At 33.8% G+C, this 27,805-nt stretch overlaps 2 protein-coding genes and 1 non-coding gene across 3 annotated transcripts; 2 read left to right on the forward strand and 1 right to left on the reverse strand.

Moving 5' to 3' along the window:
- Positions 1–10,966: 10,966 nt before the first annotated feature.
- On the forward strand, positions 10,967–11,038 carry TRNAQ-UUG. Its single transcript has one exon. It is a non-coding gene; the product is annotated as a tRNA-Gln (tRNA).
- A 1,060-nt stretch (positions 11,039–12,098) lies between these two features.
- LOC115999480 lies at positions 12,099–12,776 on the reverse strand. The gene is made up of 2 exons (XM_031239328.1): positions 12,660–12,776; positions 12,099–12,617 (listed from the first exon to the last, which is right to left on the reverse strand). The coding sequence occupies exons 1-2, from the start codon at positions 12,774–12,776 to the stop codon at positions 12,099–12,101; spliced, it is 636 nt and encodes a 211-aa protein (XP_031095188.1).
- Positions 12,777–17,857: 5,081 nt separating this feature from the next.
- On the forward strand, positions 17,858–21,118 carry LOC115999788. The gene is made up of 6 exons (XM_031239693.1): positions 17,858–18,666; positions 18,934–19,096; positions 19,229–19,405; positions 19,516–19,599; positions 20,164–20,245; positions 20,385–21,118. The coding sequence occupies exons 1-6, from the start codon at positions 18,341–18,343 to the stop codon at positions 20,822–20,824; spliced, it is 1,272 nt and encodes a 423-aa protein (XP_031095553.1). The 5' UTR covers positions 17,858–18,340; the 3' UTR covers positions 20,825–21,118.
- The last annotated feature ends 6,687 nt before the right edge of the window (positions 21,119–27,805 follow it).

Consider the following 27,805-nt stretch of genomic DNA (forward strand, 5'->3'; position numbering starts at 1 on the left):
GTTGACATTAAAATTAATGTTTATGGACTTTTATAAAAATAATTATTTAAATACTTATTGTAGCTAGTATGGTATTAGGTAGTAGATACTATTTTTTGTTTGAGTTTTATTAATTCACTTTTGGATAGGTTTGTAATTGTCTTCGTCTTGATTATTGCTTGTCCGCTTCTTTTCCTTGATAGTGTCTTATCTGCAATTTGGTTATTGGTGCTAGTTTGCAATGATAATCTGGTCTTGACGGTACCATTTTTTTTTATTTTTTTTTTGAGAAAAAGACAGTACCAATTTGTATAGCTAGAGGATTTATGATAGTTTTTGTAGCATCGGAAAACTGGGATGGGGCAACAGTAGTTCCATCAATGTAGCCCCAGTAAATTAAAGCCAATTAGAGTGACTTTGATTTGAGTCTTATTCTAAATAATCAAAAGAAGATTAATTAAACGAAAAAAAGGGGGAAAAAACTTAACCTAGATATTTTTTAAAGCAAGAAAATGATTTTCAATGTTCTTTATTTGTAATCTTTGATGTTCAACTTTGAATGCTTTGTATATAGTCTGGTTAATTAATTGATTAAAGTTCATGTTAAATTTTAGAGTTAAATTAATTCCATTTTTTGCCCTGGATTTATAAGTGGCAATCAACTTTTAGTCCTTTTTTATAAGAACATCCTCATTTGGTCCTAGTATTATTGTGGCATGACCATTTTTTTGTCCTCCGTCAAGAAAATTATTGCAATGCCGTTAAATACAAAGACATTTCAATCTTTTTTTTTTAATATACAAAGTAGGTTGACCCGCTATATATTTTATGTTTATTTTTTTTAAAAAAAAAATCAAAATTGAAGACTAAAATGCTCTTATATTTGACAAAATTTAAACTGTTTTGTTGATGGAGAACAAAAAATGATCATGCCACAATAATATTAGGATGAAAAGTGGATGTTTTGAAAAAAAAGAACTAAAAGTGGATTGTCACCTATAAATCTAGGACCAAAAATGGAATTAACTCTTAAATTTTATATTGTATATCTACTATACTAATAAGAGCCAAAGAGAGTTAGGCCTAAAATGTTTAGAAAAAATGGCGGTCAAATTATTTAATCAAATGGATGGTTCACATAAATTATTTAATCAAATAGATGGTTAAGATAATTCATATTAATATTATTAATAGAGATTACCTAATTTAACCTTACTTTTATGATTATCCGTTAAGTTTTCCGTTAAATAGTCTTTTCTCCGTTAATATTCTGTTAACTTTTAACTTACCCATTAATTTCTATAAGAAAGATCTTAGGTTCGAACCCATCTCAATCAAATTTGACATAATTAAGTTTATCACTCTATTTACTCTTATTAAATTAAATAAATTAGTAGCTACAACAAAAAATGATACATATGTATTTCTTTAATTTAGAATTATGTTTCTACAATACCTTTATTTGAAAAAATTATTCATTATCAAAAAAATTAAATTAAATAAGAGAAATAATTTCATTAGTTATATTGTCTTTATTTTCTTTCATGCAAAGATTCTTTACATTCAAATTTATCAATTGATATTCATTACATTGTCCATTATCTTATTTTAACAATATCTTGTAATTAAATATCAAAGTTATAGTACAAAATAATGTTATATATTTACTTACCGAGTATTTTATTAATACTATGACAAAAATTTTTAAAATAATTTGAAGCTAATTATATTAACTACTTGGGGATTGGTTGACAAAGAGAGTACTCAAATAACCCAACAAATTGAAGCGGAATCGCTTTATTTTACTCTTATTGAATTAAATAAATTAGTAGTTAAACCAAAAAATGATACATATGTATTTCTTTAATACCATGAAAAAAAATAAAAAAAGAATAGTTTGAAACCAATCATATTAACTACTTGGGGGATTTGTTGACAATGAAAGTACTCAAATAACCCATTACCCAGCAAATTGAAGCGATAAACTACCTTTTAATATCTTTAAAATATATAATATTTTAAATTTTCAAATTTTTATTAATTTATTTAATCTTTTTTCTTAAACTAGGGATTTCTTTATCCACAATAACTCATTCAACAATAATGGTTGAACCAAATGAACTCCAAGCAGAACACCTAAAGGAAAGTCCATAGCTCATATATCATAATCTCATTGCATGACGTTGTCATCTATGCTACCAACAATAACCGAATTGCAAATAACACACTACCAACAAAAAGGAAGAGAACAAATAGTAAAGATGAAGACAATGACAATGTTACTCAAAAGAGAATTAAGAACACTTAGAAAAATTCAAATGAAAAGTAGTATTTATATAGACTATCATTTTTAGACCAAATATTTAGACTATCAATTTTACAAGGTTGCAAACATTTATTTTAGTAATAATTATAATGAATTTTCTATATTATCTTGGATTCATATACTTTGAGTTAAATATTTAAATAAAAAAATTCAACATTCAATTACCCATGTATAAACTTCTCCTATATAATCTTGCATTGATATACTTTCAAATATTTATTTAAATATAAACATTGGGCATTAACCCATACGCGCAATGCGCGTATAAAACTAGTTTGTTTAATACACTCCAACATATTTATAGTATATGTTGAACAATTATGCCAACTCTGATTGGTATGAGATTCGAACATAAGACCTTCCTTATGAAAATCAATGAATAAGTTAAGAATAATAAATAGTTAACAGAATATTCCGTTACTAAATTTTATACTAACGGAATGTGAGAGTATTTATGAAAAGTAAATGATATAATAGGGAGTAAAGTAACAACAATAATTTTTTTAAAAAAATCTAAAATTAAAATTATATGAACCATTCATTTCAACAAGCAACTAGATCATTATTTTTTAGTTCACATTATAGGCTTAATTTTATTATTAGATTACTTGTTACCACACGCACATTGCGCGAATAGTTCAATGCCCAATGTTTATTTTTAAATTAGTGTTTCAGAATTTATCAAAGTATCATTCGGTATCCTAGCGTATATCAATGCAAGATTATCAAATTTTTCATAAAAGTAAATATTTCAAAAATGTATAACTATGAACTATTGCAGGAATGTTGGATTAACTGGTGCAATAATGATTTTAGAGGAAAACACCCTCACTGGATAGTACTTTTTTTTTTTTTTGAAAATAACTGGATAGTACTTTAAGCATAGTTTTTGCAAGACAAAATCCTATTAATCTGCGTGATCCATGCTTCATCTTGTTGTCATTTTCAAAAATGATTTCTTGATTTGATCGAGTCTCCTAATGTGCTTCACTGCAATTTTAGTGTCTTGGCGCAGCGCATCTTCAAAAATAAAACCAAATCCTCCTTCCCCAAAAAGAATATGATAATAGACATAGTTTCTCATTTGTGTTGAATATATATTTAAATTATGTGTACAGTTTCATCATATCAATGCCCAATGCATGGTTCTAATTAATTGACCAAAGTTCATGTTAAATTTTATATTATATATATTTTTTAAAACAACGTAACCATCAAAGCAAACAATTATTGTAAAATCAAATCACAAATACAATGAGGGATATCTACGCCCCACACCTCCTGACCAGTATATGAGCAAGAAGCTCTAGTCAGAGAGTGAGCAATCACATTGGCTGTTATATTTTATTTTTTTAATACACTCTAACATATTCATAGTATATGTTTAACAATTATATCAATTTTGATTTGGATGGGGTTCGAACCTAAGACATTCTTTATGAAAATCAATGAGTAAGTTAAGAATAATAAATAGTTAACGTAATCTACAGTTACTAAAGTTTACACTAACGGAATGCGAGGGTATTTAGAAAAGTAAATGATATAATTGAGGGTAAAGTAGTAATAATAAAAAAAAAAAAACATTATTAGAATCAAGACAATATGATGAACCATTCATTTTATCCTAACAAACAAGTACACCAACAATTTTTTTTGTTCCCTTTAGCCCTTTAGGGTCTAACTTTAATTTATTAGCTCTTATTATTAGGTTTGTAGATAGTAGAAGTTACAAGTTACAAATTATTATTATTTTTAACATTTTTTTTGTTATATAACTATTATTAATCTTTATAACTATTATTGCTAGTTTGAGTTTATTACTGAAATGGTCCTCGACTATTGCGAAATTATCAATTTGGTTCTCGACAATTTTTCGTGCCCAATTAAGTCCCTCAACTTTGAAAATTTTAACCAATTTGGTCCTCCGTTTATTTTGCCGTTAAAATCGAGACCAACCTAGTAATTTTGCTATAGTCAAGGGACCAACCTAGTAATTATTCAGCAATAGTCAAACATGCTTAACCACGTAGTTCTTTAGTTATCTAATTATTATATCCTTCTTAAAACCAATTGGTACGGTGATAAGCAAGTGAACATTATTCATTTAACCACATCCTTTCATGGTAAGCCACAACGCCGCATCTCGAATCGAGCAGGTGTTGAATTCGATCGATGCTTAACAATTTCCCTCTCAGCATCTGCCGCAACCTTTGATCACAAAGTCCAGTTGTGGTAAGCCACAACACCACGTCTTGAATTGAGTAGGGACTGAACTCGACCGACGCCCTTGTCTTATCACTTGTTACAAATGATCAAAAAATATTTTTAAAAAATAACCTAAATCTCCATCCATTTTTAGAGTAATTGGAAATATCCGTCAAATTTTGAGTTTTTCAACAATGTTCTAATAATTGTATCATACAAAATTTTGTATTTTGTAATAATTTTTTTTTTTAATTTGTTGATAACCATTGAGATTTCATGGAATGTTTTTGCGTAACAAATGGGAGTAAGATATCCTCATATGTCTACGAAACAACAGATCAGAAGCACGTGCACAGCAAATTGTTCTTTATACTACCCATTTTGGTTGTCTATAGTATACGTATATGTATGTATTCCATGGGATTTGTTTGACATTTGGTAGAACATATGCAAAGTTAGAAAACCAAGTATTATTTGACGAAAAACTTACGTGATATATAATGGTCCTGTTTGGTAAATTATCAGCCTATCAGCCAATTTTGGCTTATTTGACCACTATTAGTTGTTTCGTTAATAAGCTTTTTTAACTCCAAAATGCTAAAATTCAAAAGGCTACTCAAAGCAGCCTTTTCAATTAGCTTTTTGAAAAAAGAAATTATACCAAACAACTAATTTATCAAACAACTTTCTACAATCAGCTAATATTATACCTTCTAACCTAAACAGTCAACCCAAACAGCCAACAACCATTTACCAAACAGGGCCAATATGTGCACAATAAATTAACCATAATAAATAATAACAATAATAATAATAATACATAGGATTATTGTTTTGAGTTGAATTAGGTAGAAAGCTTTAAAATGGAAGCGGTTTGAATTGACCATCATCACAGCTCATATATAAGACCGGACAACGCCCATGTGTTGAATATATAATAAGTTTGTATTGTAAAAGCTTTGAATTCTTTTGTATTCTTTTTGACAGCAAAAAGTTAATGTTGAACCAATAAGTTATAAATTTATTAATTAAAATAATATTTGATAGTTTTGTAGGGATTAGGTCCACCATAAATCGGGTATGGAGATATAAAATGACTAAGAAAAACAATAATATTATTGCTCAGGCACAAAGCCCGCAACGAATATACACCAAAAATCCGAGTCACTGGCCCAAAAGATAAATAATAAATGCTGACTAGAATTGTAAATGGTGAGGGTCGAGCACGGGTAAGTAAGTAGAAGGAAAAGACGGGAGACTACTGGGTCACTGGCTAGTTGCGTTTCAGACTATGATCTCCTGACAGGCCAACCCCTTCCTTTTATACTACACTCCGACCCCTAGATGTCGTCCATTTGTACACAATCCAAACCTTGTGGATGGAAATAATAAACCTACAGAAGGTTATTATTTCTGGTAAAACAAGAAGGACGAAAGAGAATGATCTATGGGTATGTTGCAAGTACGAGTCGAGTTGCACTCTCCTTAAAACCTTATTTACCGCCTCCCAAGGTGCTAGGAGCGTTGCGGTCTAGGCTTCTCAGAATAAAACGCACTACGATTCTAAGTGTTGAGCGCTCAAACTTAGAACCCGACGAACTAGAGTGTGGGATGAAACACAGTAGGCTAGAAAGAAGGGAGAGCAGAGTTTCGAGAAGTAGAAAACAAATTTATGAATCTTGTTAAAATGCTACTGTTCAACCTGAGTATATATAGGAGGAGAGGATTTAATAACATATTAAACATGGCATTGAAAACTGATCGTAAAACTATTTAAATATATATGTAAAAATATTTAATTTTTCTTACTGTTTTTTTTTTTTTGATATTCACTATATTTGAAATGTTGATTCGAAATTTTCATTTTAAGGGTTGAGTATTCAAAATTTTCAAATTTTTAAGAAAAGAAAACTGATGTCTACATATATAGGAAAAGTCGTGTGCTATGAAAAATGCAAGCACGGTTTGGGAAGGGGGTTTGAATTAAAGAAAGTAAATTTATTCCATTTTTTACTTTCACAACCTAATCAAGCACAAAGAGTCAACAATTGTCTCCACGGAGGCTTAAACCCGCTCCCATGAGTCAACAGTTGCCTCCACAGAGGCTTGAATCCACTCCCTTTTATGTGGGAGTATAAACCGAGTGTCACTACACCACAAGGTATTTTTAAGGAGTCGGTGTTTAATGGTGGTTTGAAGCTAAGACAAATAGAGGAGGAATTTTGACAAAGATAGCCGGAGGCTTTCTCCATTGTCTTCAATGGATAAACATAACCATCTCATATTCCTTTTTTTCTCAAATTTGAAATAAAATAAAATAAATATTACAAAGTTAGCCTACCATGGCATCCCTACTCCCTAGTCTTAGATTTGGAATGAAGGTAACCAATCATGACTTCTCTCAATCCAGATCTAGGATGATGGTAGGCAAACATGGCTTCTATCATTTAAGATTTAGGACGTAAGTGGCCTAGGGGTTGATTTTAGTAGGTTTCAAATTCTATGACGTAACGATTGACCATTGATATTTAGAGCAAACTATTTTTCTTTTCTTTTCCTTCGGTGGGTGTGTTTGGAAACTCAAATAATTCAGTGTTTAAATGTACTTGAAAAATCTAGTCAACGAAAAATATTTTTTATTAACGTGAGAAAATATGATCATTTTGGCGGAAAATGACTTTCGTAAAAATTTGACGAAAGTCATTATCTACTGCACTCTCAATAAGGTTTTCGACGAAAATCATAGGTCTGGTTTCCAGCAGAAACCAGTAGTGTTTTTTTTAAAAATAAAATTATATTTAATATTATTATAAATATTTTTATATTCAATATAAAATAAGTAAAATTTTTTTTTGAGAAGAAAATAAGTAAAATTTTTAATTATACAATTTTACTCATTTTTCAAAAAATGGACCAAAAACACTAAGACAGTTTTTCAAAATGCTACCAAACACCGAAAATGAAACTATTTTCTAGAAAATGAAAGTATTTTCTAGAAAATGAAAATATTTTCTAAAAAATGACTCATTTTTCAGAAGTCATTTTCATGGTTTCTAAACACTCTAAGGGTGTGTTTGGAAGGTAGGAAAATGACTTCTGGAAAATATTTTCTGGAAAATGAGTTATTTTTCAGAAAACGTTTTCCTTTCCCGTGTTTGGCTGTACAATAGAAAATAGTCAAATTGTGTTTGGATCATTTTTCAGAAAATAAGCAGGAAAATGAGCAAAACAATAAACTTATTTATAAAAAAAAAAAGGTTTCCCATAAATCCAATGCCGGAAACCAGACCAATTGTCCGGCAAAGAAATTGATCGCTGGCGGCTTTGGAAACCAGAATATGGTTTTCCAAGTCGGAAACCTATTGGTTTCCGGCGGTTGGAAACAATGTTTGTGGTGGTGAAGTTGCTAAGAATTGAAGAAGAAGCAATGTATGCGATGAAGAAGAAGAGGCCGAAAATGACTTTCCCCCAAAAAAAGGGGAAGTCATTTTCCGTTAAAATGCATGTATTTTCCATTGACTGGATTCTATTTTCCATTGACTTTACTATTTCCCTACCTCCCAAACACTGGAAACTCGAAAAATAATTTTCAGAATTCATTTTCTGGGTTTCCAAACACACCCTAAGTGAGATATGTGTGTTGTGAATATTACTTGTCAGAAGGATCTTTAGTCTTTTTGACGAATAAATTGTAGTATTAAAAATTTACAATAAGTTGTTAATCTTGTCGATTAATATTCTTTTGAGTGAAATCCATTTTTGATCCTACACTTATGGAGCGTTGGACACATTTAGTCCGCATTTATTAATTTTGCCACATTTTGTCCAACTTAATAAAAGTTGGACAATTTTAGTCCGCCGTCACAATTGACGTTAAGATTCTGTGAAATAGAAGGACATTTCTGTCTTTTCCATTGGTCTTCTCCATCAGCCTTATTCTTGCTTTGTTTCTCCTCTACACCTCTCTTTCCTCATCTTCTCTCTCACATGGAAAACCGAAACCAGAAGAGCAGCAAGCGACTTTCGAGCTCCGGTTCGAGAAGGAGCTTGAAGAGGAAGCTAGAAGAGGTTTTGGGGCACGATCGGTCGAGGATCGTTTCTCTCTCCGTCGAAGAAGCTCACCGAGATCTCGTATTCTAATTCCGTACTCAAGTGGAGATTCTGGAAGCGTTGGTTCTCTTCGATGGATTTTTGATACTTTTTGCGTTTGCAGAGGAATTTGTGAACATTATTGTGGAGTGGAGTGCGGCACAAAGGAATCTGTAAACATTATTGTGGAGTGAGGCAGACCCAAAGCTTCTCTTCTTCAATATAAAATTAAAAATTGTTAATCCCCTTTCACCATCAACTTTAGCCACCCTTTGGCCGGTTGTATACACACAAAACTTATTTTTTCTTCCTCACTCATTACCCTTTCACCATCAATTTCTGCCACAATCATCTACCGTTTTTGCCATCTACTGGACCTTTTATTCTCCATATAATACACTGTACTCCCACTAAACCCAACACCAATTCTCATTTCCATCTCTTATGATTCTTTCCTCAAACCCCACTTCTATAATTACCAAAGCCATGTTCTTCAAGCATGTTTTCTTTGTCTTCTTCACTTTCCTTTTTGTCACCATCATACCCGCTTTGATGGCCATTTCGGGTTTACCAGACCCGGATACTATTCAAACCCAAACATTCTTACATAACCCATCACCACCGACCACAATCCCGTCCATCTTGGAGCAGTCCTCCGACGCCAGACCTGCGTGGACTCACTCGAGAAGGCAATGCGCTGATCTTCATGTTTATGGCCTGGGTATTGCTGTTCTTCACGTTTATGGTCTGGGTCTGCAAATGGTGATGGTTAACTTAAAAATAGGGGATGGAGAAGACTAATGGAAAAGACTGAAATACTCTTCTATTTCACAGAGCCTTAAGGTCAATTGTAATCGTGGACTAAAATTGTCCAACTTTTATTAAGTATGGATAAAATGTGGCAAAATTAATAAATGCGGACAAAATGTGTCCAACACGCAATAAATATAAGACCAAAAATGGATTTCACTCTGTTCTTTTCATTGAATTAAATATGATTTTAAAAATAAGTATTAGACTGACCATTTTTTTTTTTAATTCATAAGTACATCTTAAAGGTCAAAGGGAATTTGAAGAATTTTTTTTATATGATGGTAATTTTATTTTACAATATTTGGTTAAATGCCCCCTTCTCATCTTCTCCTTGTCGATTCAATTTATATATTTAATAATACTCCGTATAACTTCAATGTCGTCCTAAAAGTGTTTTTAATTTCTGAAGAGAAAATATAATTGTCTTGTTTAATTTGGTAACATACTTGATAAAAGTTCTCTTTGGCTAAGCTTATTTAGGAGCTTATAGCTTATTTTAAGTTACTAATAAGCTATAAATTCTGTTCGGTAATGTCTTCAAAATAAGCTACTAACTTCTTAACTTTTTTTTTTCATCTTTATCCTTATTATTTTAAATAAATGAGATTGTTTACCCCTTCCAATTAAAACTCTTTTGGCATTTTCTCTTCAATATATTTTGTTGTAATTTCAATTTGACATTTGTGTTTGAACAGTAATTTTTGTATGAATTAATTTTATTTTATTATTATTTTTGAAAACAGTATGAACTAATTTTATGAATTATAAACATTTTGTTTTACTTTATATATTTTTAAATATATGTTTTTACTTTATATTTTATTAAAATATATTGATTTTATTATTTTATATTTTAATATGTAAACAAATCTATTTAAATTTAAAACTATTTAAATTTTATGAAAGTATCATTTTTAGTCTTTTTACATTTATCAGCTTATCAAAAGACTAATTTTACCAAAGACTTTTACGCATAATAGCTAGCTTAACAGCTCTTCAGATTTTAGCTTCGAGCTTATAACTTTTCAGCTTTCAGCTACTTTTTCAGCTAGGTTTGCCAAACATAGCCAAATTAATTTTAGTTGGTTTGACGAAGTTTGGTTGATTTAATTGGTCAATAAGATACTTTAAGTGTTTGATAAATGACTTATTATATATATATATTAGCTTATTGGGGCAATAAGCCAAAATCTGAAAAGTTAGGAAGTGTATAGTTTTTTTTTTTTGTTAATTAGTTGATTGGCCTTAATTATGAAATGACCAATTTCCCTTGTCATCATTAATATTTATATGTCTCTTGTTGTTGCCCATCTTCCTTGCCTTTTTATTATTTATTTTTTTTTTGTTTTCGTAACAACATAATAATAAATAGTGTAAAAGTAATTTAAGAATTAATAAATTAGCACAATATATTTATGCTCTTATAAGTCATTTTACATACAATCATCTAATAATAAACAATTAATTTGTCAAAAACTTTTTTACAACCGCCAACCAACTAATACTATCAGCTAATTCTAGTTAACCCAATTAGTTATCAACTAACAAGTCATTGGTTCTATGGTGTAGTGGTTAGCACTCTGGACTTTGAATCCAGTGACCTGGGTTCAACTCCCGGTAGGACCTAATAAATATTGGTAGAAAATAACCCACTGTGATGCACATTAAGTAAACATTAAAACTTTTTGGCATGAATCAATAAAATTTAAATATTTAAAAATAATGATTTCATAATTTTTTTTATATTTAACGGAAGGGGGAAACTCATATGAGTTCATGCACAGCTAAGCATCAATATACATGAGAAACCTTTCTCTACTGCAAGTAGGATACCTCTCAACAGTCCCCAGGCTTCACCTTGTATGGGTGTGCAAGGTCTTAAGTTTTAGTAGATTCACAGATCCAGCTACCTGTGCAATCCCTTATATTTCCTCCATCTCCTACTTTGGTGAGGGTAAGGACGAACCTGCTCAAGGGCACAGGTGATCCCGCCTCTCAGCGAACCCATGGTCCAAACGACCAACATTATCCAGCATAGCAGTGTCCTGATCTTCCGGTCTATACTCAAAGATTCTGGGAAAGTCAGGAGGTTCTCCTAGTAGCTCATAGTCATCATCCATTCTAGCGGGTGACTCAGGTGGATCATTCGAGTGTTGGATCTTTGTGATTGTGATCTGTTTCCCTCTGATAGAGCCTCTAACTACTGTATGTTCGGGTTCGGCTGCCGCTCTTCTTGGTGTCGATCCCCTGCCACCCCTCCCTCTAAATGCTCCACGCTTTGGAGGAATGGTTTGTCTGGGTGAGGCAATCTGTGGTAATGGTCTTTGACCCTCATTCGTTTGGTTATTCTGATTCGTACGGATTCTAGGCAATGGCCTTTGAGCCGCATATTCAGTAGTTGCAGGGACTGTATATTCGTTGGGACCATTATCCTTGGCATCATTCAGGCCCTCTAGGACTGCAAATCGGGAATTCGATCCCAGGCCTCCTTGGACTTCGTTGTATGCTGGCATTCGGTTTTGTCCGGCGTTAGGCAGCCAGTAGTCCGGTTGCCTCCCCTCTGTTGTCCCCTTCTTTCCTTCCTAGCTACCAACATCCACGCCCCGAAGTTCTCCTTTCGAATTCGATTTTAGATGGACTCTTGACGCACCGCATTAGGGGTCTCATTCATTGATCTCTCTGCCCTCTAAGCCTGCTCTGTATCTGGGACGTGCGCCTCGTTCCCTGCCTCTTGATTTCCCGTTCCACATTGATCTTGCTTATGGCCATAGATGCCACACTTGAAGCACACCATTTGAATCCCCTCATACTCTATTGGAATAACCTCGCCACCTAATGTGAATTTTGCCAGTAGTGATTTTGTCAGATCCAACTCCACACACACTCTAGCAAACCTGCCTATTGATACCAAACTTGTAGTGGTGTCCACCTTGATCGGTCGCCCTATGTATTTCCCTATTTTCATTAGGAAGTCGTCTTCGAAATACTCGATCGGAACCGCTGGGAACCTTACCCAGACCAACAGCTTATCCATTCTACTTTTGTGAGGGAAGAAGTTCGACACCCATTCTTGGACTGTTAGATAATGTCCCATGATAATCCAGGGGCCTTCGTATTTAGCAAACTCGTAGTCTTGGAGCGCATCAAATCTCGCCAGGTAGTAATCTTGGTCGATTGCAATTAGGTCAAAATTTGATTCTGGCTTCTACATCGTTTGGAGCCTTTGCAGAAGGTAGGAATAGCTTACCTTGCGTCCAAGAACTTTGATTATGAGAGTCCGACGCCATGGGCGTCTGAGGCGTTCTTTTTCCTCTTTGGACACCGGGATCGTTGGGCAATTCGGGTCAGAGCTTGCCTCATCCATCGCTTCATCATCTGAGACTGCTTCATCTCCCAACTGTGTGTATTGCTCTTTTCTACCCTAGGCGTTATTGGGGGTCTCAACCGGAGTTCTCCATTGGGTGGAATTTGGAGATTTCAGGCCAGCTGCTAGGAGGGTTTCTTAAACAGTCCCGTCCTTCGGAGTAAGTATTGGCGCTTCCATTGCTTCTCGATCGCGCTTTGATTTCTTCGAGTTCCGATGCAGTAGGTCCCCGGCTGCCAGTGACTGAGTGGTCGCTTCCGGCAAACATACATCAGACAAGGAGTCGGTGATAGTCTCCAGCTCGCGTTACCTTTCTTGGAGAATTCCCCTGGTAATCCACTTTAAAACCATGATTTCATAATTTAAATGTATACTGTACACCGTTTTAATAATTTTGCTTGTTGATATTATTGTTTACGGTTAGTTTGGTTCGTGGAACATGATTTAGAAGGAATTGAATTTAAATTCTATAAAATATTTTATTGATTCTATTATTTGGTTGTAGGAAATAAGTTGTTAGAAATAATTAAGTATAAAGACTCAAATAATGTCCCGACATAATAAATATGTGTGAACATAATATATGAATTATGCTATATCTTTTTCTCATAAAATGTGTCAAAATAAAATACGAAATGAGAATAAAGAATTTTATTTTCCTCAAATTTGAGGAATTCGATTCTTATTGCATAAATTATCTCATCAACATTTTTCTTTTTTTTTTTTTGAATACTACTGATTCTATTATAATGCAATATATGTTCATAACTACTTTTCAACCTAATAAAACACAAAAAGTCAATATCACCTCCACTTAGACTCGAACGCACAACCTCTCATATAGGGGAGCAATTTGGTGCCGTTGGACTACAAGGTTCTTGGCCTCTCATCTTGATGGCATGTTTGGTTCACATGCAGAAAAATATTAACGGAGACTAGCAACTTTTAGGAAACAAGAACAAATATGGGCGTAAGATAGTCTATGTCGTGTTATAAAACACTGCATTCACTCCTTATTTTAGTTGTTTTGATGCTTATTTTCTTTATCCTAGTGTAATTGATAATTGTTTGTGTGTTATATTGTTCCAAGAGTTGAATTATCTACAAGGAGCATCGAAGAAAGAATTTTGGAACATTTTGAACAAGTTTTGGAAGAAAAGGAAATTAACTAAGGAAGGAAAGGAAACAAGAATAAGAATTGGAAGTTGCCTCATGGGCCCAAGGCCCATCTATCTCCTATATATTCTACATATTCTCTACAATTTAAGGAGTTCCCAACCTTAGTTAGTTTTAGTCTATTTTTTCCTCTTCTCTTTAGATTTCCCTAGTATAGTTTAGATTATTATTATTATTTTTTGAAAATCAAGTATAATTTAGATTAGTTTTAAATTAGATTATTTAATTTCAAGCTTGGAATCGCAAATTGGAGTTGAATTTGTTCTTTATCAATAGTAAAGTTCTCTTATTCTTTTATTTACTTTCTTTTCAGATTTCTTGCAATGTTTATGGTTATTTATTATTGCTTTGCTTTGTTTACTTTTATGATGCATGAGTAGTTAGTTTTTGGGTTTGAATTAGGGTTCTATTTTTATTCTTGATGCTAGGTTTATGATTATTGCATAAAGGGGATAATTAATTAATCTAGGGTTTTTATGTTTGAAGTGGATTATAAATTCCTCTTATTGATAATTGATGCACAACTTTTATTGATTTGCTTTGGAGAGGATTTCATCACAACGAAAGTTGGGTGAAAGACTCAATTTCAACCCAATTTTTCCTACTATGAGAATATGGGTAATTTGGGGGCTTATAATTTTTTTGTGTTTTAAGGTTAAGATTGATGCATCACCAAAGTGGGGCAATCCTAGCCTAATTCTAGTTTATTGATTACGAAAGTAGCTAAACTGAATTCTTGAGTTCATTGTCAATAAATCCCTTGGTTAATTGTTTTTTCCTAATTTTGAGATTGTTAGAGCATCAATGAATTCCAATACTTTAGTGCATAGAATTTCTACATATCATACAAGTACGTGCCATAGTCCCAATCCTCAGGGGAACGGCATTTACACCCTCTTTTTATTATCACCATTTTACTCATCACTGCCTTAAAAATATTTAATTTCCGGTTACGGTCCAAGACGCTCTCGACTAGCTACACAGATTATATTATATATATGCTCATAAGTAAGAGGGAAGATAAGAAAGGAATAAGCTTTTTAAGTAAGGCTTCAATCAATTGTTGTGTCTTTGTTCGACATGGAGAGGTAATTTATAGTGTGAAGTATAAAAAATTTCATAACCCTGACAACACATATGCATGATTTCTATGGGTATGGATCTTGAACAAAGTAATGCCCACATCTCAACCATGCTACCATGATGTCAGGCACACAAGGCTTATTTGGACAGATTCAAATTTTTATAAGAGAACATAATTAACAACAATAATAATAGTTTTCAAAAAAAAAACAATAATAATAATCCCTTTAATGAATGGATGATTTTCCAACAGTGCAAACTCACTTTTCAAAATCAATGTGGGACAAGTGCTTTTACAAAGCCTTTTCACCTTCATTTTTCAACTCAAAAGGGTCTACTTTGAGAATCAATTTCTCATTTACTCATTATTCGTTTTAAGCATACAATATATCAATCTCTTCATCTCACTACGAAAGGTCCGAATCCACTTTGACCTGACCCAAATTAGAAGTGGACCCATATATATTTGTACCACAAAATAGCCACTTTCTATGCCATTTTATGCTAAAATTTCCAACAAACAAAAGGATAAGTATTATAATATTTATTTGACACTAAGCATCAAATAGACCATCGAACTTGTATGATTCATTCAATTAGACCATTGAACAAAAAACGTGCACAATTAAACCATTTAACATTAAAAGTGTGTGCAATTGACATTTTTGTAGGTAAGTAACAAGTCGCCTATTAACTTTTGATTTAACATGCCACATGGATAATAAAATAATTTTTCATTAATTATTTAACAAATATAATGTAATATTAATTTTTATAAATTTTTAAAAAAATGGAGCCTCCTCCCCACGGCCTCCTCCGTCAACGTTGACGAGGATGTTGAAAAAAATAGCATAAAATGGCATTTTTAGTGGCTATTTTGTTGTACAAATATATGTGGGGTCCACTTTCGATTTGGGTCGGGTCAAAGTGGATTTGAGTTCTTTGTAGTTAGATGAAGAGGTTGATATATTGTACGTACAAAACGGATAATGGGTGAATGAGAAATTGGTTGTCAAAGTTAACCCATTTGAGTTGGAAAAATGGAGGGAAAAGCTTGAAAGTAGCTTTTTTCCACATTGGTTTAGGAAGTGGGTTTGCACCACTATTTATACAAGAGCTTTTCTAAGGTTTATTGAATTGTATAACATAGAGGCTCTCTCTCGTGCGTAGATGAACTCATGATGCTTCGTCGCCTCGTGCCTTTGCTTCTACTCCTTTCTAGCTAATTGTGATCAAAGCCTTGCTCTTTATTAATTTGTTAAAATAATTTTTTATATATAACTTTGACATGTTATTGCCATGTAACTATCCACATAAGCATTAACATTTTAAAATTAAATATATTAAATGCCAAGTCATCAATTTAACTTGTTTAACTTGGAGCAACATGTAAAAAAAATGATAATTGCACATTTTTATATGTTTAATGTTCTAAGAGCATCCGTAATAGTGGATTTTTTTTAATGATTTTTGAGGAGTTTTTGTAAGTGTGATTAAGAAAGAGAATATGGGAGTAGAAAGAGATAAACAATAGAAAAGGAAAAAAAATAAAAAGAAAACCATAAAGCTGCTATTAAGGACAGTCAAACAGTGGGCCTTTCTCGTGCCTTTCTCCTTCTCTCTCTATTTGTTAGATCATTTACTGTTCCAAAAAATGGTTCTTGCAAATGAACCTTCCTCCTTCTCTCTCCCCTTTCTCTTTCTTCCACCTCATCTTTTACTATTCTAAAAACTCCAAAATAACCTCTACTAAGGATGCTCTAAGTGCATACTCTTCAGTTAGGTAATATAAGATTCCCATGATATTTTACAAATTATGCCCTTCACTTTTCATTTAGTAGTCAGCATCGTGGTTTCTAAATAATTTAACTTACAAGGAAAAGAGTATGACTGTAGTAAAGGACAATTGCAGTATAGAGAAATATAAAAAAAAGGAAACATATTGTTATCATTATTATCATTTACATGTCATTGTTGAGTTTTTATCATCTATGTATTGCACCTTATTTGGAGATCATTATTTACAAAAATAAATGAACTAATAACTTATTAGAGGTTGATAAAGGCCTTGTGGTCAAGCAGCATGAAGTGATTTTCTTAAGTGGGAGGTCATGGGTTCGAGCCTTAGTGAGGGCAATGTTGATTTTGTTGGGTTTCAGTAGGTTGAGAAAGTATATGGACAGATACTACATGTAACAGGTCAATAGTATTTCAAAAAATAACTTATTGAAATGCATGAAAAAAATGTTAGGGACAATAAAGTAAATAAACAATAATAACATAAAATACAACCCTTCAAACACAAAAATCTAACATTTTCAGCCATCCAACATTCTCTATGGTAACATTTCGTGTACTAAATGGTCCTAATAGTTATATAAGGATGTTGGTAAGTTGATATAAATATTAATGTATAAATTTAAGTGTGTCACTCTATATAAAATTTACGAGTTACAAAAAGTTCAACACAAATAAGATATTATTTTATAGTCTAAATTGCATCACATGAATCATACTCATTCAACTTTAAACAAATTAAAAGTAAAACATATATAATAAATATAGTATAAGAACGTCAACGAGTCAAAACTCAAAGAGGCAGACAAAGGAAACCGAGTCGAGTCAAAACGTGAAAAATGAGAACGCGGCCAACACAGACCAAACTATATACGTAGTAGTAGGTAGCAATCGCAGCTTGCAAACAAAGGCGTCCATTTCCCGAATTATATATATATACAGTGAAATCTCTTCTCACAACCACAATTGCTCTCCACCGTACACGTTCTCTCTCTATTTCCGCCATTGAAAGCCACAAGCTTTTTTTTTTTTTTTTTTTTTTTTTTGGGTCTGATCAATTATATTTATTTTTTATTTGTTTAAGCTTGATCTTCCTGTTTAATAGCAAGCCAGGAAGTGCATAAGAATAATTCGTTTTGGGGGTGAGAATCTTTAAAATCTTGAAAATCAAGGGAGTGAAGTGGATTAAAACAGGGCCTACGAAATTCTGAAGAAGACGCTCTCTCCTCTCCGTTGCTATCCTTTTTCGACTCTTGGAACACACGTTTTTCCCCCTTTCTCATAATTTATCTGGAGCCCCTTTTCCCCTCTTCATCAATTTTTTTTTTCTCTTCCCTTTCTCGGGATAGTTTTGTGAATCTCTAGGGTTCTATCTTTTTTTTTTCCCCTTTTTTTTTTAAATCTGTAAACCCTCGATTCGTTAAGGTCGAGGGGGGGTTTTTATTTCATTTCTATAATTTTTTGTTAGTATTTTGGGTGGGTTGTTCTTGAAGTTTGTTGTAAACACCATGGTTTTGGTATCGGCTTTGTTGGGTATTTTGCAAAAACCCACAATAGGGGATGTAATAATTGAGATGATGCTGTTTATGGCACCTATTTGGATTGCGATTGTTGTTGGAGTGCTGGTGGGTTGGTCATGGAGGCCCAGTTGGGCTAATCTGAGTGGCGTTAAAGATTGCTTTGACTCTACCCTCTCGTCTTCTTCAAAGACATTTTCTTCCCGGATTAGCTTGCAAAACGTGTTGACTGGTTTAACTTCCATGAAATCGCAATTGCCCAGCTGCGTTTCTTCGAATTCTGAGGCGGAAACTTCAGCTCCGATTCCTCACCCATGGTAGGTTCAAAATTTCTTTACTTTTTTGTGTTTTTTTAATCGTTTAGAGGGCAATTTGTTGAGCTGGGCTTAGATTTTTGCATATAGGAATAGTCATTTTCTCTAGCATATCTCAGAAACTAAACTGTTGGTTATGGTTTGAGGCTATAGGATTAGTCATTTTCTCTAGCATATCTCAGAAACTAAACTGTTGATTATGGTTTGAGGCTATAGGATTAGCAGTAAATTGAGTTTGTTTGTTCTGATTGGTTGTATTTATTTTTCCAGTTCATTGCAGCCAAAAAGTGAAAAATCTGTTCTTGTTGATGATAATGACCTTCATCAGTTATCCCAACTAGTAGACGAGAACGATGGAGGCCCTGCTTGGATTCAAATGATGGATCGGTCAGCACCTAACATGAGTTATCAAGCTTGGCGCCGAGACCTTCAGGTATCACCCTTTCTATGAAAGGAAATTAGGAGTAAAATGTTTAGAAGATTATATATGTTCTGGAATTCAATAATTTGCACCTTTTGTCTCCTGTTATCTAAATTGTATTGCTTTTTTAATGTAAAATTGTAGAATGGACTTCCCCAGTATCGCAGTAGAAGTGTATATGAGGATGCCAGGCCAGAAATGGTGAGGGATTTCTTTTGGGATGATGAATTTAGGCTAAAGTGGGATGACATGCTCATACATGCTGAAACCTTGGAGGAATGTCCCGCTACTGGAACTATGATGGTTCAGTGGGTTCGCAAGGTATGATAGTCGATAGACTATGGTCTTTTTTGCTCTAACTCTATTACTCTATTGATTGATGCGGCTTTTCTTAATCTTTTCTTTTCCCTTTTTTTGCTATTGTGCTGCAGTTTCCGTTCTTCTGTAGTGATAGAGAATACATCATTGGCCGTCGAATTTGGAAGTCAGGACAAGCATATTACTGTGTCACCAAGGTAAGCAAATTGATGTTGAGATTTAAACCAAGTATGGTTTTCTTTGCAGCTATGACTGCAATTTTCTTTCAATATTATGACATTGTTTTTTAGCTACTTTTTAACAAAGTCTTACGGGGTATAGTATTCGTAGCAAATTGGTGGATAAATAGTCTGCCAAAGTGTTGGGCCTCTTGTTCCATTCGGTTTCGAAAAAGTAGAGAATGTCTTCCATTTTTGTGGCTTATGCTTCATACAAGGTGTTTTAGTCGTGATTAATGCATCAATGGCTTGAAATGCTGGCAGAAAAAGACTTTATTTTGCTAATAAAATCGTAAACCAATGTGTTCCAGCTTCCAGTAATTCGCTCATCCATAGGTTGGTGGTCTGCTAGTAGTGTTAAGTTTATTGAAACAGACAGCTAGTTAAGATTTGAACTTTTGGTGTGTCATGACTTGCTTGCACTTTCTGGGTTGTAATAGAAGCTATCTGTTTCTGTGTGATGCATTTTTGTTACTTGTCTCGTGTATGGACCGAATATATTCATAATTCTAATGATATAATATATGGTTGATGATATTTCAGGGTGTTCCTTGCTCCTCTGTGCCACGGAGTAATAAACCAAGGCGTGTTGATGTATATTATTCAAGTTGGTGCATTCGTCCAGGTAGGCTATGAAACAGTCATTAAGTATCTGTATATTTGTAGCCTTGTCTATTTTACAGTCTAACATGAAACTTTCTAATATAACAGCTGTTGGTTTTTGTTATCTAAAATCGTAACTTTTTTTAAAAAAATTCATACAGTTGAATCGAAGATAGATGGCCGACTGACAGCATGCGAGGTGCTACTCTTTCATAACGAAGACATGGGCATTCCTTGGGAAATCGCTAAACTTGGCGTTCGACAAGGCATGTGGGGAGCTGTCAAGAAGATAGACCCTGCTCTACGCACATACCAGAAGCACAGAGCCTCGGAAGCTCCACTTTCCCGCTCTGCATCCATGGCTCAAATCAACACCCAATTCAGTGTCGACAAGCTGAGGTCACTGGAGGGAGAGAAGAGTTTAGCTGAGGTCGAGAACCTGGATGCACCACAGAAGCCTGCAGCGGGGAGGAACGTGCCAAAATTGCTCCTCGTTGGTGGAGCGATTGCCCTGGCTTGTAGTCTTGACCGCGGGCTGTTGACTAAAGCCGTTATATTTGGCGTTGGGCGAAGGTTCGCAGGCATCGGGAAGCGGTGCTGAAGCCATGGTTGCATTAATTGAGTTTGTTGTATGTAAAGTTTAACACGAGAGGAGGGGGTTTAATGGTAGGCTAGGAAGGAAGGGAAATTCCCAGTGGAGACTTGAGATCCAACTTACTCAAGTAAGGCTCATAATTTTGGCATTGTAACTGGTTAGACAAGGAGAATGTATCCCATAGGTTATATTCACTAAAGAATTAAGAATGAAAGAACCATGGTAGATTCCTAGTATTATACCATAACAAATTTTAATTTTTTGAATACCATTATCCTATTACATTGTAGGATCTGATCATTTATACTTTTCATTTATACTTTCTTAACCTCTTGAAACACAAAGAGTCAATATTGCTTCCACCTCGATCTCATGACCTCCCATATAGGAGAGTCACTACATGTTATCTGAGCACAAGGTGTTTGACACAAATTTTAGTTTATAAAGCTCATAATTTAGTATAAAAAATTGAAATATCGGTGTACGCTTTTTTGCTTTATTATTATTATTATTATTATTATTAGGTTAAAGTGTCATCCCGCACCATGAACCATAAGCGATTCTTCATGCTGCATTTGATCCACCAACCATTAAATGTACTTTCATAAGTGATTATTTGATCCACCAACCATTAAATTTTTTTCGCCTAGAACTTTTTGCAGGTTACTTCTAGGTTGCCTGTAATAATATGCTGACATGGAATTTTTTATTTTTTTATTTTTCTTTTTTCGTAGTTTTCTTTTTTTTTTTTTTCGCCTTCCATTTGGTAGTCAACAGTCAGCTTCTTCATTCTACAGCTTCAAGACTAAATCAGTTTATCATACTTAGTTGTGGGTTGTGTGATGCAAAACAGTGACGTCGGGAAAGTTTGGGACTCCAAAAGGCAATCTCATAGCTTTGATCCATCATCTCTTCAAATTAAAACCAAGAAAGTATACAGAAGCTTATATTTCTTGGCCAGTTTTCCGGGGAAGACGAAGAAAGTATCGGCGATCAAGCAGTTAACGAGAGCCGCTGGACTGATGCCGTTTCGCACTGCCCGTTGTGCTTACCGCCGGAGCTGTCGCCGCCTACCAGCTTAGGTTTGTAGACTCTTCACGGAAGCACCTCACTGCATGTGCAACAGCGTCCAAACAGTGCTCGACTCCCACGCTCGCCGGAGGTTCAGCCGTCGTTTGGTCCAGAGCCATTGCACGAAGCTGGATGACTTCCTGTTGCTGCTGAGAAGCCAATGCAAACTTTTTCGGGCAAGTGATCCCTCAGATCAACCTTAAAGCTAAGGTTGTCGTCTGTCCAAATGCCAAAACCCAAGTTTCGTGTAAAGTTAACTTGGAGAATCTGGGGACTAGCACTATAATAAGTAATGAAAGCATTATTATCTATCCCCAGTGCAATGCTGTTAAGCCATTCCTTGCTTACATTATTATCTATCTCCATGGACGAGTATGTACCGAACAACACAGCAACGAAAGTATATACAGATACCTGACTTGGAATTGATAGTATTCATCGATGATTTTCACTCTTCTCCCTACTTCATTCAGTCTTTAATTATATATATATATATATATATATATATAATAACGAAAGCTATGCATGTGTAGTGGAGGCTCCTTTGCCCTCGTTAATAAATGGTACTTATTGTTTTGAACCAGCGCATGAGATTCTACTGGTCTTCACATAAAGCCAAGCCTGCAGGCATGGTCTTCACTGATTCCACGCTCCTCAATGTAGCTGTGAAATGCATCTCTAGTCCTTTCATCTATATCTTGAAATACTGTGTTGGAGGAAGAAGATCAATAGTGAAGGGCTAGGATCCTTTCTTATTGCTTTGTTGCTGTAACTGTTTCTCTCCATAGCATTGTGTATATAAGTCGTCCATCTTCACTGTAGCATCAGGATATAAGCCACACAGAAAACGCAAAGACTCCTTTTGACCAGACTTAGAGATGTAAACATGGACAAACAATTGATTAATGTCATCCTCATCATTTTCATCCCCTCCTCCAGGTATAATGTTAGCCAACCGACTACAAGGACCGCCACACGGCTAACGCGTGGTAGGAGTGCCGTTGCTGGAGCGTGGCGGCGGCGCTTGTTAGATCTCGCCTTAGCATTTTGTCCAAAGTCGTGTATTTTCCAATCGCCTGGAGTGCTGTTCAACTGCCAGATAAATTTTAGCTTTGGAGACGGCGAGCAACGACTGGAGAGTAACTCTTTGCCTTTGATTTTGGGAGTTGACTTAAATATTTGGGGTTGACTTTAAAGGAAGGTCCACATCAACTAATAACCTATGCCATGTCATCATAGTAACCTGGAAACCTGCAAAAAGTTCTAGGCGAAAAAAATTTAATGGTTAGTGGATCAAATAATCACTTATGAAAGTACAGGGTGCGGCATGAAGAATCGCTTATGGTTCATGCTGCGGGATGATACTTTAGCCTTATTATTATTATTATTATTGAAGTAGAAAGCATAATATGATTAAGAAAGGTCCAGGCTCAAGGCGTGAGCAATGGACGAGAAAGGAACAAGGGAACAATCCATACACTCAGACTTGGATAGGGCTTTCCAGGCTACCAAATGGGCCATGGACGGGAAAGGAACAAAGGAACAATCCATACAGTCAGGAGGGCTGCATCTTCTTGTTCGTTGTATCGAGGGCTGCATCGACATTGATTTTGAACATTCCCTCAGGAGGTTTAGACCAGACAATATCAGCACCTGTATTCCTGGTATCAATGTGGAGAGTATGGTTAGTCGCATTTCACTCAGTGAGGAAATTAAAAACAGATTGGCATAAGAAGTCAGTTGAATGAATTTTATTATTCCAGATTTTGTCATTCCTAGCCTCCCAGATTTTCCAGCAGATAGAGATTAATAAGCATAAATCACTGTCAGGTTTTGTGTTGAAACAATGCTCCAACCAGCCCGTGAAAGAGCCACTAGAAGAGTAATCCGTGTTACCAAGAATATCCCAACATCTTCTAGCAAGGGGACATCTCACAAAAAATGTGGAAATATGATTCATCCTCATAGTTACAAAGTTGACAGATGGTGGGGATATTAACATGCTTTGTTCTGAGCCTGTCACAAGATGGAAGAGAAGCGGAGCAAAGTTGCCAGAAAAATGTGTTAATCTTAGGTGAAAGCTTGAAGTCCCAAAATCTAGTACAGAAAGGAGATGGACTAGGTCACTTGTTTCTAACACTTGAAAGCTTTGAATACTTGTAAATTTTCACTTGAAAGATCAACACCTTTTTCAGTCTTGATTGAAGGTATTTATATGGCTATTTGAAATAAATCCGTTGGAGGGAGATAAATTTCAAACATTTCTTTAACCCTTGGTTCTTGACTAGTGGACAATACGAGAGGTTACTTTATGTCAGATTTTACAATCGTTTGGCAAGCCTTTACCTGCTCTATTATACTTTTTGCTGTGCACCTTTTGTCTATGCTTTTAAGGAAAATATATCTTGGAATGTGTACCTAGGACTCCTTTTGCCTTGTTTGGTAACAATATTTCACATAAAGTTATTGACTTTTAATGTTACGAATTGTTTGCTCAGAGAATGTCTTGAACAGTTCTTTCGAGTGGTCAACTCTTACGTTTCGAATAAACGTTTCAAACCTTAAGCTTTCATAACCTTTCGTTCGAATAGTTGTACTTACTATTCGACACACTACAAATTCTTACTACTCGGCAAGGTTGGCTCTTCCACTCTTCGGCCATTGTTACCTTCAAGTCTTCAATTCTTCTACTCTTAGACTCTTTGTCTTGAACTCTTCGCAGCATCCAATCTTCATAGTTTCTTGACTCCTCGTCTGAGAGCTTGGTTGGCTGTTCGAATTGTAACTTTCGAATTACAATTCGTACTCCTTGGAACTATTCGCATTGAAATTGAAAGAAAATTCTTAAGTCTAAATGAGTAAAACAAATTGGGGACTAAATTTTCTAAGTCTTTTGGTATTATCAACATTTAATTTATATATACTTGTTCCTAACATTTTGTTTGGTTAAAAATAACAATTTTTTTTTTCTATTTGGTGCTTTTTTCAAAAAATGAACATAGATTATTACAAAATTATTTCCTATAAAATATTAATTATCCATTATCTATACAAATGGAAAACAAAAAAAAAAACAAAATTAACACAACAAAGAAAACCAAATTATTATCCAATTTTAATTTTTTTTTACCTTTGTGAAGGTAGCAACCAAAAAATTGGTTTATGCCTTCTAGAAGGCAAAAACATTTTTAAAAAATTGCACAAAACAAAAAATTGAAGGTAAAAAAAATCTAACATATAGATTTTTTTTTTTTAAAAAAAAAACTTAAATTTGAAGATAAAAATAAGAAGAAGAAAATAAAGAGGATGTATAAATACATAGACTTGATTGGTTAACTCTCATAAAAAGTGAGACAAGTGATGGAGCCTGAAGGAGGGTTCAAAGAGAGAGCTACGAGAGAGGAAAGAGATTTGAAAAATAATTTCTGACTAAAAGTTTATAAGGATATTTTTTCAGTGAAATGAATCTTTATTTCTTTAATTACAATGAATATTTTTTATTGACTTTATTTTCTTTGAATAACAAAATACCAAAAGAATCTAAAAATGACTTTCAAAAATCACATACCAAGTTTTCAAATAAACTCTTACTTTAAAAAAATTATATAATTTTCATTGATTTGATTTCAGATTACATTAAAAAAAATTATGGGTTAGTTTTGAGTCAAGTCAATTTTATTTTTTTTTTGGTTGAAATAGTCAAGGCAATTAAAATCAACATACATAACAAATTTAATACTCCGTATAATTTATCATGTAGTTTTTTAACAATATTTTTAACAAGGTTGCAAAAATCGCTAGGCGCCTGTGGGTGCCTAGTTTTTTTTTTTTTTTTTTTTTAGTTTTTAGTTTTTAATTTAATTTTTTTAAAAAATATATTTTAAGTGTTAATAATTGTAAAATTTTTAATATTATAAGTCTTTAGACTTTAATAGTCAAATAGTTAATACTTATTAAGTTATTAGTTATTATTTATTAATTATTAGTGCATTACTTATTAGTTTAATTTAATTATTACTTATTATTTTATTAAGTTATTACTTATTAGACTATTAGAGTATTAGTCCATACACTATAACATTAATAGTTTAAATGTTTAAGATTTATAATTTAAAAAAAAAAAAAAAAAAGCCCAACCGGCCGGTGGCCTAGGCGGCTCAGGAGCCCGGCCAGGCGGCGCCTAGTCGGGCAGCTAGGAGCCCGGCCGCGGAGGAGGCCGATTTCGGCCTTCCTCGACGCGGCCGGGCGCCGCCTAGCGCCTAGGTGCCGATTGCGCGAATTTTGTAACACTGATTTTTAAACTAAGAAAGATTAGCAAGCATTCTTTATTATTTACGACAAACATGTAACATAATTCAAGCCAAATCAATGTCTTTGAATTGAGTTAAGCAATTACCAGAAGCACTACTATACATTAATGTTTCAAAATTTGATACTAAATTATCAATTTTATTGTTTATTTTTACTAAAATTATCTCAAAAAAGAAAAGTTTAAATTTTCTTTTTCACCCATAAATCTCAATCGTATGAAAAGGGGAAGTTGGTGATTAGCAGGTCGTTGGTTATCACCGCAAAACACTTTCAACAATTTTGAAACCATTTTTTCAACACTTCATAGCCCAAACTGGAATTTTCCAAACTTTTTGAAAGGCATAATTTCATGTATTTGAGTATTTGACCATTCCACCGTCTGTTGTAAAGTTGATGATACTTGAAAATTTTATCAATCATAATTTTTTTAATTGGTAGGTGCTAGGAGAAGGAATTATTAGAGTGAAGGACCAATTTCAGCACCATGCCTATAAAAAATGTGACGGTAATATATAAGAAAAAAGGTTATGGCTTCGCAATAGCCTTTAACAACAAGTTGTATCAGAAAGGTGCAGTTAAGATTGACATGTGTGACACACTATTCATTTACACCATTTTGGTGTCTTCCTTGGAGCAATATTGCACCAAATTTTTACACCAAAATGGTGTTTGGTGACTTCCTAGGAGATGGCCTAAGAGAAAAAGTTGTTAAAGCTGATCTGAGATTAGTGAAGGACCAAGTACACAATATACCATTCATAAAAAAAAAAAAAAAAAAAGGGAATGGAAAGAATGAAGTAGAGAAGATTCAAAGTGTAAGAGACACAGAGCCGAATGGATGGAAGGAAAGGCAAGAGGTGACGGTGATGGCGATGGCGTTAAAAAGAGAGATTTTTGAAACAGGGAAAAAGTCGAATTTATAGGAGACAGCATGCATCAACAAAGTAAAAAAGTTGTGGCCTGTGATTAGTGATTTGTTTAATTATCATTTATCACACCGTTAATCTTCCCTCTTAATCATTTTCCTATCCATATCGTGTCAAATCACTCAGGAAAATAAAGGCAATAAAGCAATCAGTAAATTTGACGGAGTGAAAATGCATGCAACTATACGTAGTTTTACTGCTGCTTATGTCATCTGCAGTAGGATGCTATTTTTTTTTTCTGAAGAAACATAACTTTGAATTAAGTTTTAAGAGTTAATACCGGTCAATGTCACGTTTAGTCTTAAATTTTTAATTTAATTACTAGTGATCCTTTCACTTTTAAATTTAACTATTCATGATCTTTCCATTAGTTTAAGTAAGGGCAGAATTAAGATTAATGATGGTTAAAATTTTGAAAGTTGAACTATGGGTAAGTTAAAGACCATGAGTGGTTAAATTTAAAAGTTGAAGGATTATAAATAGTTAAATTGAAAATTTAAACTTAATTAAGCGCGATGGTGCCACTATGCTCAGAGGACACCGGCCAACTAGTATTAGTTCTAAGTTTTTATGTGAAATAGTTGAAAAATATACTTTCTTTATTTGTGTGTGTCTATATATATATATATATATATATATATATATATATATATATATATATATATATATATATATATAT

The sequence above is a fragment of the Ipomoea triloba genome, chromosome 12, assembly GCF_003576645.1.
Source record: "Ipomoea triloba cultivar NCNSP0323 chromosome 12, ASM357664v1".
In the NCBI taxonomy this organism is placed as follows: domain Eukaryota; kingdom Viridiplantae; phylum Streptophyta; class Magnoliopsida; order Solanales; family Convolvulaceae; genus Ipomoea; species Ipomoea triloba.

Bases quoted from the DNA above. Each gene is read 5' to 3' on its own strand.
- LOC115999480 (XM_031239328.1), bottom strand. From the start codon at position 12,776: ATGGATGAGGCAAGCTCTGACCCGAATTGCCCAACGATCCCGGTGTCC. The intron at 12,618-12,659 runs GTAAGCTATTCC...CAAACGATGTAG, and splicing joins TCAAAGTTCTTGGACGCAAG to AAGCCAGAATCAAATTTTGA.
- LOC115999788 (XM_031239693.1), top strand. From the start codon at position 18,341: ATGGTTTTGGTATCGGCTTTGTTGGGTATTTTGCAAAAACCCACAATA. The intron at 19,097-19,228 runs GTATCACCCTTT...GTAAAATTGTAG, and splicing joins CTTGGCGCCGAGACCTTCAG to AATGGACTTCCCCAGTATCG. The intron at 20,246-20,384 runs GTAGGCTATGAA...AAATTCATACAG, and splicing joins AAGTTGGTGCATTCGTCCAG to TTGAATCGAAGATAGATGGC.